At 42.9% G+C, this 11479-nt stretch overlaps 1 protein-coding gene across 10 annotated transcripts in view; it reads left to right on the top strand.

The window, feature by feature from the left end:
- The first annotated feature begins 3375 nt into the window (after window positions 1-3375).
- The window catches only part of HDAC8 (histone deacetylase 8), a 214365-nt gene continuing 206261 nt past the window's right edge, over window positions 3376-11479 (top strand). For 2 of the 10 annotated variants that reach the window (XM_045879525.3, XM_064574253.1), the window contains exons 1-4: window positions 3385-3881; window positions 4394-4446; window positions 7241-7371; window positions 8918-9059. In XM_045879525.3, the coding sequence (XP_045735481.1) occupies window positions 3657-3881; window positions 4394-4446; window positions 7241-7371; window positions 8918-9059 (551 nt within the window). In that variant the 5' untranslated portion in view covers window positions 3385-3656. Of the gene's footprint in view, window positions 3882-4393; window positions 4447-7240; window positions 7372-8917; window positions 9060-11479 lie in introns of all 10 variants that reach the window. The other 8 variants (XM_045879537.3, XM_045879542.3, XM_045879527.3 and 5 more) reach the window with 8 other exon arrangements.

Below are 11479 nucleotides of genomic sequence, written 5' to 3'. Positions count from 1 at the left end.
CTGGGCACTTAAGCAAATGGCTCAAGATCAAAAAGCTCGTAAGTGGTAGAGCTGGGATTTGAGCCCAAGCAGTTTGACTCTAGAGTTCACATTCTCAACAATGACACTCTCCAAGGAAAAGACATTAAAACAAGGGTCAGTCTGTTAAGTACAGTTGAGGCATCAGTGGGCAGATTGTATGGGGTGGTGGGCAACGGGCAGAAATGCACAAAGAAGGTAGCCAGAGGAGTAGTGCCTTTTTAATTGTTTGCTTCCCCTTCTGCCTTTTTCTGCCAGCAAGTGAAGACAGGAGAGATCACCAAAAGAAGTGGCATAGCCCAGCCTGACCTTGCTGGTTCAGAAACTACTTTTAGCAAAATAACGGTTGAAGAGAGTGAGTCAAGGAATTTACCCAGGGTCACCACACCAGTAAACTTTGGAGCCAAGATCCAACCTCCTTCCTTTGAACTTAAAGTCCTCCAACTGCAAATCCAGTGCTTTGGGAAGGGTTTTCTTCCCAATTTAAGGACCATATGGGGATTAAGCATGTGGAAAATTGAGGTTAGGGACCTGTGGCATGGCTTGTGCTCTGTTTTACTCATGAACAAGGGTCCAGCCACCCTGTGAGATTTGCTGCAGGAATATGCTGCCAATTTCAGAGCCTCGTTGCAACAATTTATCTTTCTCTGTACTTGAATCATCTTGCCACATTGTGTGCCAAATGAGGATACTGTTTCCAGTTTAGAAGTGTGTTGAAGTGTTCAGCTACCTGTTGCTAGATCTGAAAGAACACATAGAACGATCCATTTTCATGTCATCTTATTTTGGTCCGGATTTTAGGGCATCAGTTAGCCACCCTGTATCCTGCCCTCTTCCTCTCACTGCCTATCCATGAAAGCCCAGGACAAATCTCATTTCCTCTTTATATGGCCAGCCTGTCATGCTCTCACCTTTCAGGCAACTCCTACAGCCCCACAGACTCCTTCCCCTCTGTCTGTAAATATGTGCATTTCTCTTATCCTAAAAACAATCATTCATGAGCTCTACATCCCCTGATTTACTAACTCCTTCCTTCCACAGTTAAATTTCTTCAAAGAGGAAGCTACACTTGACAGTGTTGACTTCACTCCTTAACCCCTTGCAGTCTGGCTTCCTCCCCTGCCTTGTGGTGGTTTTTTGTTTTTGTTTTTGTTTCTTAGAACATCAGTGAGCTCCTAATGGCAATGACATTGTTACTACCTCTCCCTTCTTGTAACCCACATCATCCCTCCATGTCTGTGAAACTGTACTACACTTGTTCTCACCCAACTACTTCTTTTTTGTCTCCCTTCTGGCATCTTTTTCTCCTCCTAACCTCCACAAACAGGCATTCCCAAAAGTTACATTCTTCTTCCTAGCTCAAAAGATTCTCACCATGAGGTAGGGGAGCCTTTAAAAAGTGACATGATCTGATTTACTTTTTGTTTCCAAGTTCATTCTGGTGGCTACAAAAAGACTGGATTGTAGTTCTGCAAGAGTACAAGTAGAAACCTGTTAGATATTGCAGAAAGTCTGGGTGAGAGATGACAATCCAGGACGGGGGTAGTGGCTTCCGTGTTCCCGTGGCCCATACGCTAGTTTGAACCATCATTACTTTTTATGTGGACCATTGCAACACTGACTGCCTCTAGTCTTTCAATAGCTAATCTTTTCTACCCACCACTGCTGTGGAAATCTTTTTTTTTTTTTTTTTTTTTTTTAAGATTTCTGTTTAAATGTCTCCTCGTTTTCCACAGAGTGAAGTCTGTTCTCTTTAGTCTGGCATTCAAAACCCTTCATGATCCAGTCCCTTCAGCTAAACTTGACTAGAAATGGTCTCCTTTTTGTTTTTGCTTATGCTGTGGATTCTAGTCAGCGTGCCCTCCCCTGGCTCTCATCCCCACCAAGTAAAATCCTGTCCATGCACTAAGGCCATCTCAAATGCCACTGAATAGGAATCCTAGTTGCCATTTATTAAATACTTAATGTTTATTTATTAAGTAATCTAAGCATCCTACATTCATTATCTGACTCTGCTGCATTGCATGCAGTTTCTTATGTATTTGTCTCATCTGTACAAGAATGCAAATTCCTTGAAAGCAGAGATCAGATTGCAATTCATCTTGAGAACTGAATCCTTAGCCATAGTGTATATTTAGTTGATGTCAGATAAATGTTTGATGAATGACTGAATGATCACAGAACTTTGAACTACTTGCTATGGGAAGATATAAAAGAAGCATAAGGGCTTACATTCTAGTTAAAGAACACATCACAGGGGGAAAATATTTCCAGAATGCTAAGTATTCAGGGAATACTAAATGGAGGGTTGAGCAAAGTTAGATTTACCACAAAGTCATCCTGGAGGAATGACGTTTACATAGTAAAGGGAATGTTCAAAGGCTTCAGTGTCAGGCAGACCCGGTTTTGAATTCCTGCTTTTCTGCTTAGTAAGTGTGTGACGTTGAATAGTTATTTCCTTTCTCTAAACTGCCTCTGTAAAATGGACATATTACAACATCTTTCATAGGACTTTTGCAAAGGTGAAATGAGATAAAATATCCAAGTGCATATCACAATGCTCAATAAATGCTTAAAGAGTCCAAAAGGCAAGTTAGATTTTAAAGGAGGTAAGAATATTGGATTGTCTGAGGGGTGTTCGTAGGTCACTTCAGGTTAGATGTGAGAGGTGGAGGCTTGGGCATTGGCCAGCTTGCATCATAGCATAGGGGCTGCCAGGAACCCGGAAATACTGGTGATAATTCTAAAACCGCTTCAGGATATTGTTTAATGTAGACCCTCACACTAAACCTAAAATATGTCAGTAACGCTTGTATAGTTACAGAAGCAAAAGGAGGGAAGGAAGGGGAGCTGCAGTTTCCAAACATCACTGAAAGTATCTGCTTACCCCCCTTACTCCACATGAATTTTCAAAGAGTAATTTGACATCTTTGCTTGATTGGAATCTACAAAGCAATTTCCAGAGTACCGGCCAGCCTCTTAGGAAAGTGCTATCGGCTTTGCCAGAGTAAATTATTGAGATTGTTAACTCTTACATGGACATGGATTGTTAATGATGAAAAGGAATAAACTAAAGTTGCAGTACAGAATTTACTGTGCAAACTTTTCAAACCCTTTACACCATTAATTAGTTCCGCAAAAAAAAAAAAAAAAAAAAAAAAGCCTTTCTAATGTAGCTGGGTGGTGCTGGGATCTTGGTGGCCACGTTGTGTCTATTTTTAAATATTTATATGGCTGTATTTGCAGACTGAAACAATTCATAAAGAGTTGAGGCTGCTTTTTTTTTTTTTTTTTTTAAGCGCTAAAACTCACATTCGCGGCTATTTTAGTAATTAGCCCCGGCTCTTCCGCTACCCGAACCCCTCAAAACTACATCTCCCAGCATGCTCTAAAGCTGGTCTGACCTCATCTCAAATGGCCCCGTAGGGCAACAAGGATGGTTAGTTTTGACCGTGCTTATTTGTGCCATAAAATATTGATCCTAATTGGCAGCTATTTGGGCTTTTATATTTGCCGACCTCCCGTTTTTGAGCCGTGGTCACTAAATGAAGAGGTTCTGGCCTGGGAAGGCCCATGCATTCCTTCAATTGGATGGGGAGCTGGGACAGTGTCTCTGGCGATAGCGAGAATAGGAGGGAATGTTGACCAGGGAGCACCGCTGCGGCCGTTCAGAGGAGCAGGAACCGGAGCCCGGGTTGAGTCCGAAAAAAGCCGGATCCAGACGGTGGCTCCGGAACGGCTGCAATTGGAAGATGGAGGAGCCGGAGGAACCGGCGGACAGTGGGCAGTCGCTGCCTCCAGTTTACATCTACAGTCCCGAGTATGTCAGCATGTGCGACTCCCTGGCCAAAGTCCCCAAACGGGTAAGAGAGCTGGGGAAAAAAGACCGTGGGCTTCTGGGGTGGGGGTGGGGGCCGTTGGACCGGAGGGCATTAGGACGGGGCAGAGGATTGGGCTGGGGAAAATCAGCAGAAATTTGGGCAGCTGCACCAGGTGATGGAAGAAGTGTTCCCTTATAGTTTGTGAGAGCGCAGCATTTATCTGCGGAGCGTCCAATGCACCGGAGGGGGTAGGGGTGCGGGGGAGGGGATGGCACTGAGGCGTTGGTGTCTCTACTACAAGGGATCCCTGAAGTGGGGAAGACGCTGCAGGAGAGAAATGTTCCATCACCTCCGTAAGGCCCGGTAGCTTTCGCCTTAGCAATTTGTCTAAAGTGCATTGTAACTGTTAAGTAAAAAGAGGGGAGTTAAAAGTTACTTTCTTTGTTCAGGATGATGAAGTTGATGGTATTTCTCTGAATTAAACATTTAAGAGACATTTTTTTCTGCCTTTTTTTTTTCTTGCTTTTCTTTTCTTTTTTTGTTGATGTTTTTAGGCCAGTATGGTACATTCTTTGATTGAAGCATATGCACTGCATAAGCAAATGAGGTAAGTTGTCTTTCATGAACAGAGCCCTGAACCTAGGTGTTCTAGCCTTAATATCCTACTTCACAGTTGAGCAAATTAGAAAGAGAATGGTCCTTTTAAAAAAAAAAAAAATGGGTTTTTTTTGTTATTCAATGTTTGTAATGTCTGTAATCTAGTGAAAGTTCTTGAAGAATTAAGAAAACCTGAAAAAAGTACCTGAAGCAGTTAAGATCCATTAGAAATACGACTCTATTGCTGGAAGGGAAAGTATTCTAGGGATAGCTGCTTTGTGGAGATTTTGAGGAGAGTTACATTAGGGTACTAAAACCCACCTGATCGGGGGGGAAAAAAATTGGTGTTTGGCTGGGAGGTGTTCTGGGGTTTGTGTGTATTTGTTTGCAAGCCAGATGTGAGGGTGTGTGTTCAAGTTCAGACTTTTAGACACCCCATCACCACCACCAGACTTTTACGAGTAAGCCTGGAGACAAGTCAAGACCAAAGCAAAACTCCTGCAACTAGGCCAGAACTCAGCACTGAGTTAAGTGCTTCTTTAAGAAAAAAAAAAAAATGAACTTGCTGTTAATCTTTGCAGAGTAAATCTTATAACCCTGTCTTGTAGGATTGTTTATGACATTGTCTGGCCAAATAGGTGAGTGTCTGCACGGGCTTTTGTGGTATGATTCATTTATCTCCCAGAAGGTAGTGTAATAGGATTTCAAATTTTATCCTTATTATCAAAATCATTTATTGAATACCTTATTTTTTAACGCATATGTTTGTTAGACATAAGAACTACATGCCTTCCATTTATTTAACCTTTCTCTTTTTTTAAGATTTTATTTATTTATTTGTCAGAGAGGGATCACAAGCAGGGGGAGTGGCAGGCAGAGGGAGAAGCAGGCTCCCCGCCGAGCAAGGAGCCCGATGTGGGCTTCGATACCAGGACCCCGGGACCAAGACCGGAGCCGAAGGCAGATGCTTAATTGACTGAGCCACCCAGGCATCCCTCAGTTATTTAACTTTTCAAAAGTTACTTTAAGACAAACAAGAAATCAGTGCAAAGCAAAACTGTCCCATTCGCTTGCTATTAAGCAGAGAGGCTTTCCATGTTTGTTAAACAAGAGGAAGGGTGCTAGAAAAGGGACCCATTAGGGCTGGGAAACATGGTCCAAGAAACTGTAACATTTTTATTTTAATGTGCAGATTTGTCACCTCTGAGGGTGTAGCCATATTTTCTTGAAGGAGAAGCAGGAATCCTTGGCTCTTGACCATATACATGATTTTTTTGAGGCTGAGCTACAGGATTTTTCTGGCTTGCTTGGTGATACGGTAGCCTGTATAGTCATATTAATTCATGAAAAACTCATGGCTGAGTTCCCATTCAGCAAACATAAAAAGCCACTGCTGCCTCCCTGTGGCCTAGGTCATTGCTCTTCCAACTTGAATGTACATATGAATCACCTTGTTAAATTCCGATTCTGGAGATCTGAGGTGGGGCCAAAGTTCTGCAAGTCTAACGAGCTCCTAGGTGCCACTGCTGCTGGTCCATAGACTACCCTTTGAGTGGCAGTGGCAGAGTCGGGGAGAGGAAATGGGGAGTAGGCAGCTGGAGGTTAGACATGGTAAGTCCTGGCGTTAACATCACCCTGTATTCTCTCAGTTGCTTCTTTTTTTTTTTTTAAAGATTTATTTATTTATTTGAGAGAGAGAGAGTGGTGGGAGGGGCAGAGGGAGAGAATCTCAAACAGACTCCACACTGAGCACAGAGCCCGACACAGGGCTCCGTCTCTCGACCCTGAGATCATGACCTGAGCCGAAACCAAGAGTTGGACGCTCAGCCGCCACCCAGGTGCCCCTCTCTCAGTCACTTCTATTTGTCACTTGTTGTGAGGAGTTGATTAGGAGCTTCTGAGTGAAGCCCAGTTCCAACCAGTTTGCCCCTTCTCTTTTTCCTCTCAGAGGTAGGTGTGAGGGACCAAATAGAGAAACTTTTATGTTTTGAGTTGCCATTTTTTTATCCTTTAGTATTAATAATAATGATAGTTACCCACAAAGCATTTTCATATGTTATCATTTAATCTTCACATATGTCCCATTAGATCTCCCTACTTTACAGATGAGAAAACAACTGTACAGAACAGTCAACTTACCTGAGGTTATAGAGCTGTTAAGTACAGAGTTAAAAAGAGGTGCCCAGTTCTCTGACTCCAAATTCAAAATTGATGAAAATACAGTTGCCTACTGAAGTTAAAATATAGAGTTAAGTCTTGATTTCGGCTCAGGTCATAATGTCAGGGTCTGGGCATGGAGCCTGCTTAAGATTCTCTCTCTCCCTCTGCCCCTCCCCCCTCTCTCCCTCCCTCTCTAAAAAAAATAAGTAAAAAAACAATAAAGTAAAAATATAGCTGAAAGGATTCTATGTACCAATTAGGAACTGATGCAATTGAAAATATCTCTGCCTACTAGTTTGTCATGCAAGTTGTAACTCACAGAGTGAAGTTTGTCCAGTATCTGATTATTTAACTTAAATATATATTTAACTTAAATATAAACTTTTTTTTTTTTTACCTACCTATAAACTCAAGGGCTTCGAAGATCGGTCCTCTCACCCCTTATTAATGGAATCATTATATCGATGTGAGGAAGTGAAGACTAGATTGCACAGTAGAGGAACAGAACGTGTTCATTATTTGAGCCCACTGGAACTGGAAGCTGGGAGTTGTATTTTCTGCTCAGACTGCTTTCCCCTGCTTCCAGTTTCTGGCATACTCTGGGTCTGACTCACTCACCTCTCTTTGTTCTCTGTTATTATTAGGATAGTTAAGCCCAAAGTAGCCTCCATGGAGGAGATGGCCACCTTCCACACTGATGCCTATCTGCAGCATCTCCAGAAGGTCAGCCAAGAAGGAGATGACGATCATCCAGACTCCGTAGAATATGGGCTAGGTAAAGTCATTACCGGGCAGTGATGCGAGGTAGACAACCTCCATCTGTAAATTGTAACCACTCATTTCATAACTTGCATGATGGTCTTTAGTATTTGTTAATTAAGAACTAATGTGTTAACCACAATCTTAATCTCTTAGTTTAGATACACATATCTCGCTTGCTGAGCAAGCCGTATGAGTTGAGCAAAACTGAATGATGGATCAGATGGGGGAATATCTTTTAGTTGTCAAGGCCCTAATAGTAGTGCCCAGATTGGGTATGGCTCTATGTATGCTGATTTAACCACCTCGTGACCTTATATTTTAACTTGAGTACGTATTTATGTTCTGGCTGTTTTCAACCCTGCCGATAGGACAGTCTAGAGAAACAGCATGGTTTGGTAGAACTCTCGTCTGGGAGATGGGTGAGTCAAGGGACATGGGTCCCAGACCTGGCTCTGTGTGACCATAGATAGACATATCACCTCTCAGGACTCGGTTTCTCCATCTGTAGGATGTGACTAGCTAATCTCGAAGGTTTAGCCTCTCTAGTTCCAACACTTCAAAAAATTCTTTCCCCAACATTGGAGATGTTTATCTCTCATTTGGAAGCTGATGTTAGCACAGTCGCTTTTTGGTAAGATATGTTGTTGTCGCACCTCAAACTATTCCTCCCAGTAGGGTTCTAGACCCAGTTCCAATGTGTGGAGGTGGGGCTTTCCTCCCACACCACCCAGCAATGCTCAGGACACCAGCTGGGTGTCCTTCAATTCAACTCAATTCTGACACTATCTACCTGGCCACAGCATCAGGTCCCACAGGTTAAGGGCTCAGTCCCACAAGACTGCTCTGCGCGTCACATGCCAGTCACAAGCCCAGCTTGCTACCTGTGCTTCTGACTGACCGGCTATAAATCAGAAGGTTCCCACAGACACCCTCCTTTGGGTTGAATTTGCTAGAGCAGGGCACAGAACTCAGGAAACCCATTTACTCACTAGATTACCTGTTCATTATAAAAGGATATAACCCAGAACTGCCAGATGGAAGAGATGCATAGGGCAAGGGATGACCAAAGGGTGTGGTGTGGGGCTTCCACGCACCCTCCAGGCATGCCCCTCTCCCCACATCTCCACACGTTCACCAAACCAGAAGCTCTCCCAGCCCGCCTTTTGGGTTTTTATGGGAGGCTTCATTACATAGGCATGCCTGATTAAATCATTGGCCAATGGATGATTGAGCTCAATCTCCAGCCCCTCCCCCTCACAGGGGGAGGTCAGGGGGGTAGGACTGGTAGTTCCAACCTTCCAATCACCTGGTTTGCTCCACTGCTCACCGCCCGCCCCCACCCCCACCCTGAGGTGTGATCCGCAAGTCACCTCATTAACACAACAAAGACACCTTTACTGCTCTCCTCACTTGGGAAATCCCAACAGCTTTAGAAGCGCTGTGTCAGACACGGGGATGAAGATCACGGGACGAATTTCTTATTATGGGAACCACCGTATCACACCTGCTCTTTCTGCAGTTCATCTTGTAACAAGCTCTTCCGATGTTTTTGCCCGAAGGTTATGACTGCCCTGCCACGGAAGGGATATTTGACTACGCAGCAGCCGTAGGAGGGGCCACAATCACAGCTGCGCAGTGCCTGATTGACGGAACGTGCAAAGTAGCAATTAACTGGTCTGGAGGGTGGCATCATGCAAAGAAGTAAGAAAATGACCTTTCTGCTTTCTGCCTCTTTCCTTGAGTCAGTTTCTCAGTTATACAAACGCTGATGCTTATTGTATGGGCATTCCTTGGGAGATTTGTGTATGAATATAGCCCTTTTCCCAGGCACTCTGAAGAGATACAAGTGAAATAGAAGAAGGTGACACACAGTATAATGGAAAGCACTCTATCGAAAGTCAGGATACCTGGGCCCCATGCCTAGTTTTCCTGCAAACTTGGCTAAGTGACTTGGAAAGATTAACCTCTCAAGGCCCCAGTTTCTTCATCAGGAAAATGGGCAGGGCGAAGGATATAACTAGGCAGTCTACATTCCTTTTCCAGCTTTTTGGAAATGCCCCTGTCTTCAAGGGACTTATGCTCTAGAGACACTCACAGAACTAGAATAATTAGGGAGCAACATCAGTTTGGGTACCAAGTGAATATACGTATGAGCTGAGGAGATTGTAGTGCTCTGCAGAAATTAATCATGGAAGTCTTGGAAGAGGTGCGATTTAGAGCTGGTTCTTGAAAGAAGTGCCAAACAGGTTTCCAAATAGGTGGGAAATTGATGAGAATAGATTTAAAACAAAAGGCTGACGAATCAAGGAAGCTTTTGCCACCATCTCTAAGGCAAGTGGCAACCGACTGAGAGAATTAACTGTCACTCTAAGGAGAAAGGGCTTGTGAAACAGCTGTTCTCAGGTGCTACTTGGAGCTAGAGAAGTCCTTTTGGAGTTTCATGTTGACATTTCAAACAGCTCTACCCTGTGTGTGACAAGGACCGCTGGGACAGCATTTGTCATCTTGCTTGATACACTTGCTTGCTATGTGGGTAGTAAGTACTTAATACATACTGGAGGAGAAGAATTTTTAAAACTTTGAATTGCTCTATGTGCTGTGTGAGTGAAATGAAGCAGTGGTGGTAGTAACTGGTGATGCATCTTTCACACGCCAATTGTTCATACTGTTGGCCATGACCTTGATCCTCCTTGGTGCTCTTGAGTCCAGAGAAAATGTGGCGTTTTTTGTTTTTGTTTTTGTTTTTTTTCAGACTAAAACCTTGAGCACAGTTTCAGCATATGCAGGTTAAGATGATAACATGGAATTCTTTTCATCAAATCGACAGATTTCATGACCAAGGAAGTCCTTGAGAAAGTTTACTACTAGAATCTACTACTGAGGTGATGGAGCAGAGAGAACCAGTGTTTAATAATATGTTTTACATGGCCTTAGAAACAAAGAGAAACCACCTACCTTTTGTTAGCTCTTGCTCTATTAAAAAATTTCAAAATAAAGACAGTGATCCCTAGGACAAAAAAAAAAAAGAAAAATGACCCTCTCTCCTTTAAACTACAGATGAAGGTGTGGGGGGAACCAAGCCTCTTTGAACCAAGGACCTCTTTTCCCTCTTGTGCTTAGCAAGTTGAGAAGAAAAGTAGTGTGGTTTCATGGAAAATGCCTGATCCTGTTAATCAGATCTGCTTTCTGCATGTGGCACTGGAGGATCTTATATATTTAAATTTACTGCTTAAGGCCTGCTGGGGCCTGGGTCAGTTTCCAGTGGAATACCCAGATACTTGCCACTTCTTCTCACTGTTTTGCTTTGAAATGAAGCATGCTCTATCTAGAGCAAATCATGGCTGCTTCTGGGCTGCATGTAGGTAGGTATTATCTTAACTGTTTCAGACAGCTTTCAGCTGATCCTACCTGGAAACAGACACTGTGGTGGATATAAATTGCATAGAGTCTCTAGGGATCTCCCCAATTCAGGTCCAAATTCTAGGGGGTTCTTGGCACCTCTAGAACATCTCTGCAGGTGGACTCCAGGCATTTAGCCCACAAACTGACATCTAGCCAGCATTATCTTTCATAAGCGCAGTATTTGTTTAAATGTTTCCATCCCCAAATATATGTATAGATTCATACATGCCATTTAGTCATTCAGCATGCACTGATTAAGCACCTACTGTATGTCAAGCATATGTTTATCATCACTAATAAGCAGAGAGATAAAAATTGAAGCATGGTATCTTTCTCCCCTACCAATGTTGAAAAAAAAAATCTTCAAAATATCCTCATGCTGGCATGATTACAGTGAAATTGGTACACTCTTTGAAAACTTCGGAGCTAAGTGTTGAAACAGTGGGGAAAACATTCATACCGTATGACCCAGTAATATTGTTCTTAGCAGTCTATTCTAAGGAAACGAACCAATCCGGCCTTCACAGAATTCATATCTTAGAGGTAAGACAGCAAATAATTGCATTTGGAAACTAAAGAACAGTAATTTTCAAAGAAAATTCTTCAAAAGAAGAATGATGAGTGACTAATGCTATTAGATATTAAACATACAAAACTAGAATAATGAAAACACTGGTACCCCTGGTATAAGAGGAGACATGATATTATACTACACTCCG

This window comes from Mirounga angustirostris, unplaced genomic scaffold (assembly GCF_029215605.1).
Source record: "Mirounga angustirostris isolate CCGP_5_RB_7025 unplaced genomic scaffold, mMirAng1.0.hap1 SCAF_11, whole genome shotgun sequence".
Lineage (NCBI taxonomy): Eukaryota > Metazoa > Chordata > Mammalia > Carnivora > Phocidae > Mirounga > Mirounga angustirostris.
This window is presented reverse-complemented; position numbering and strand designations above follow the sequence as displayed.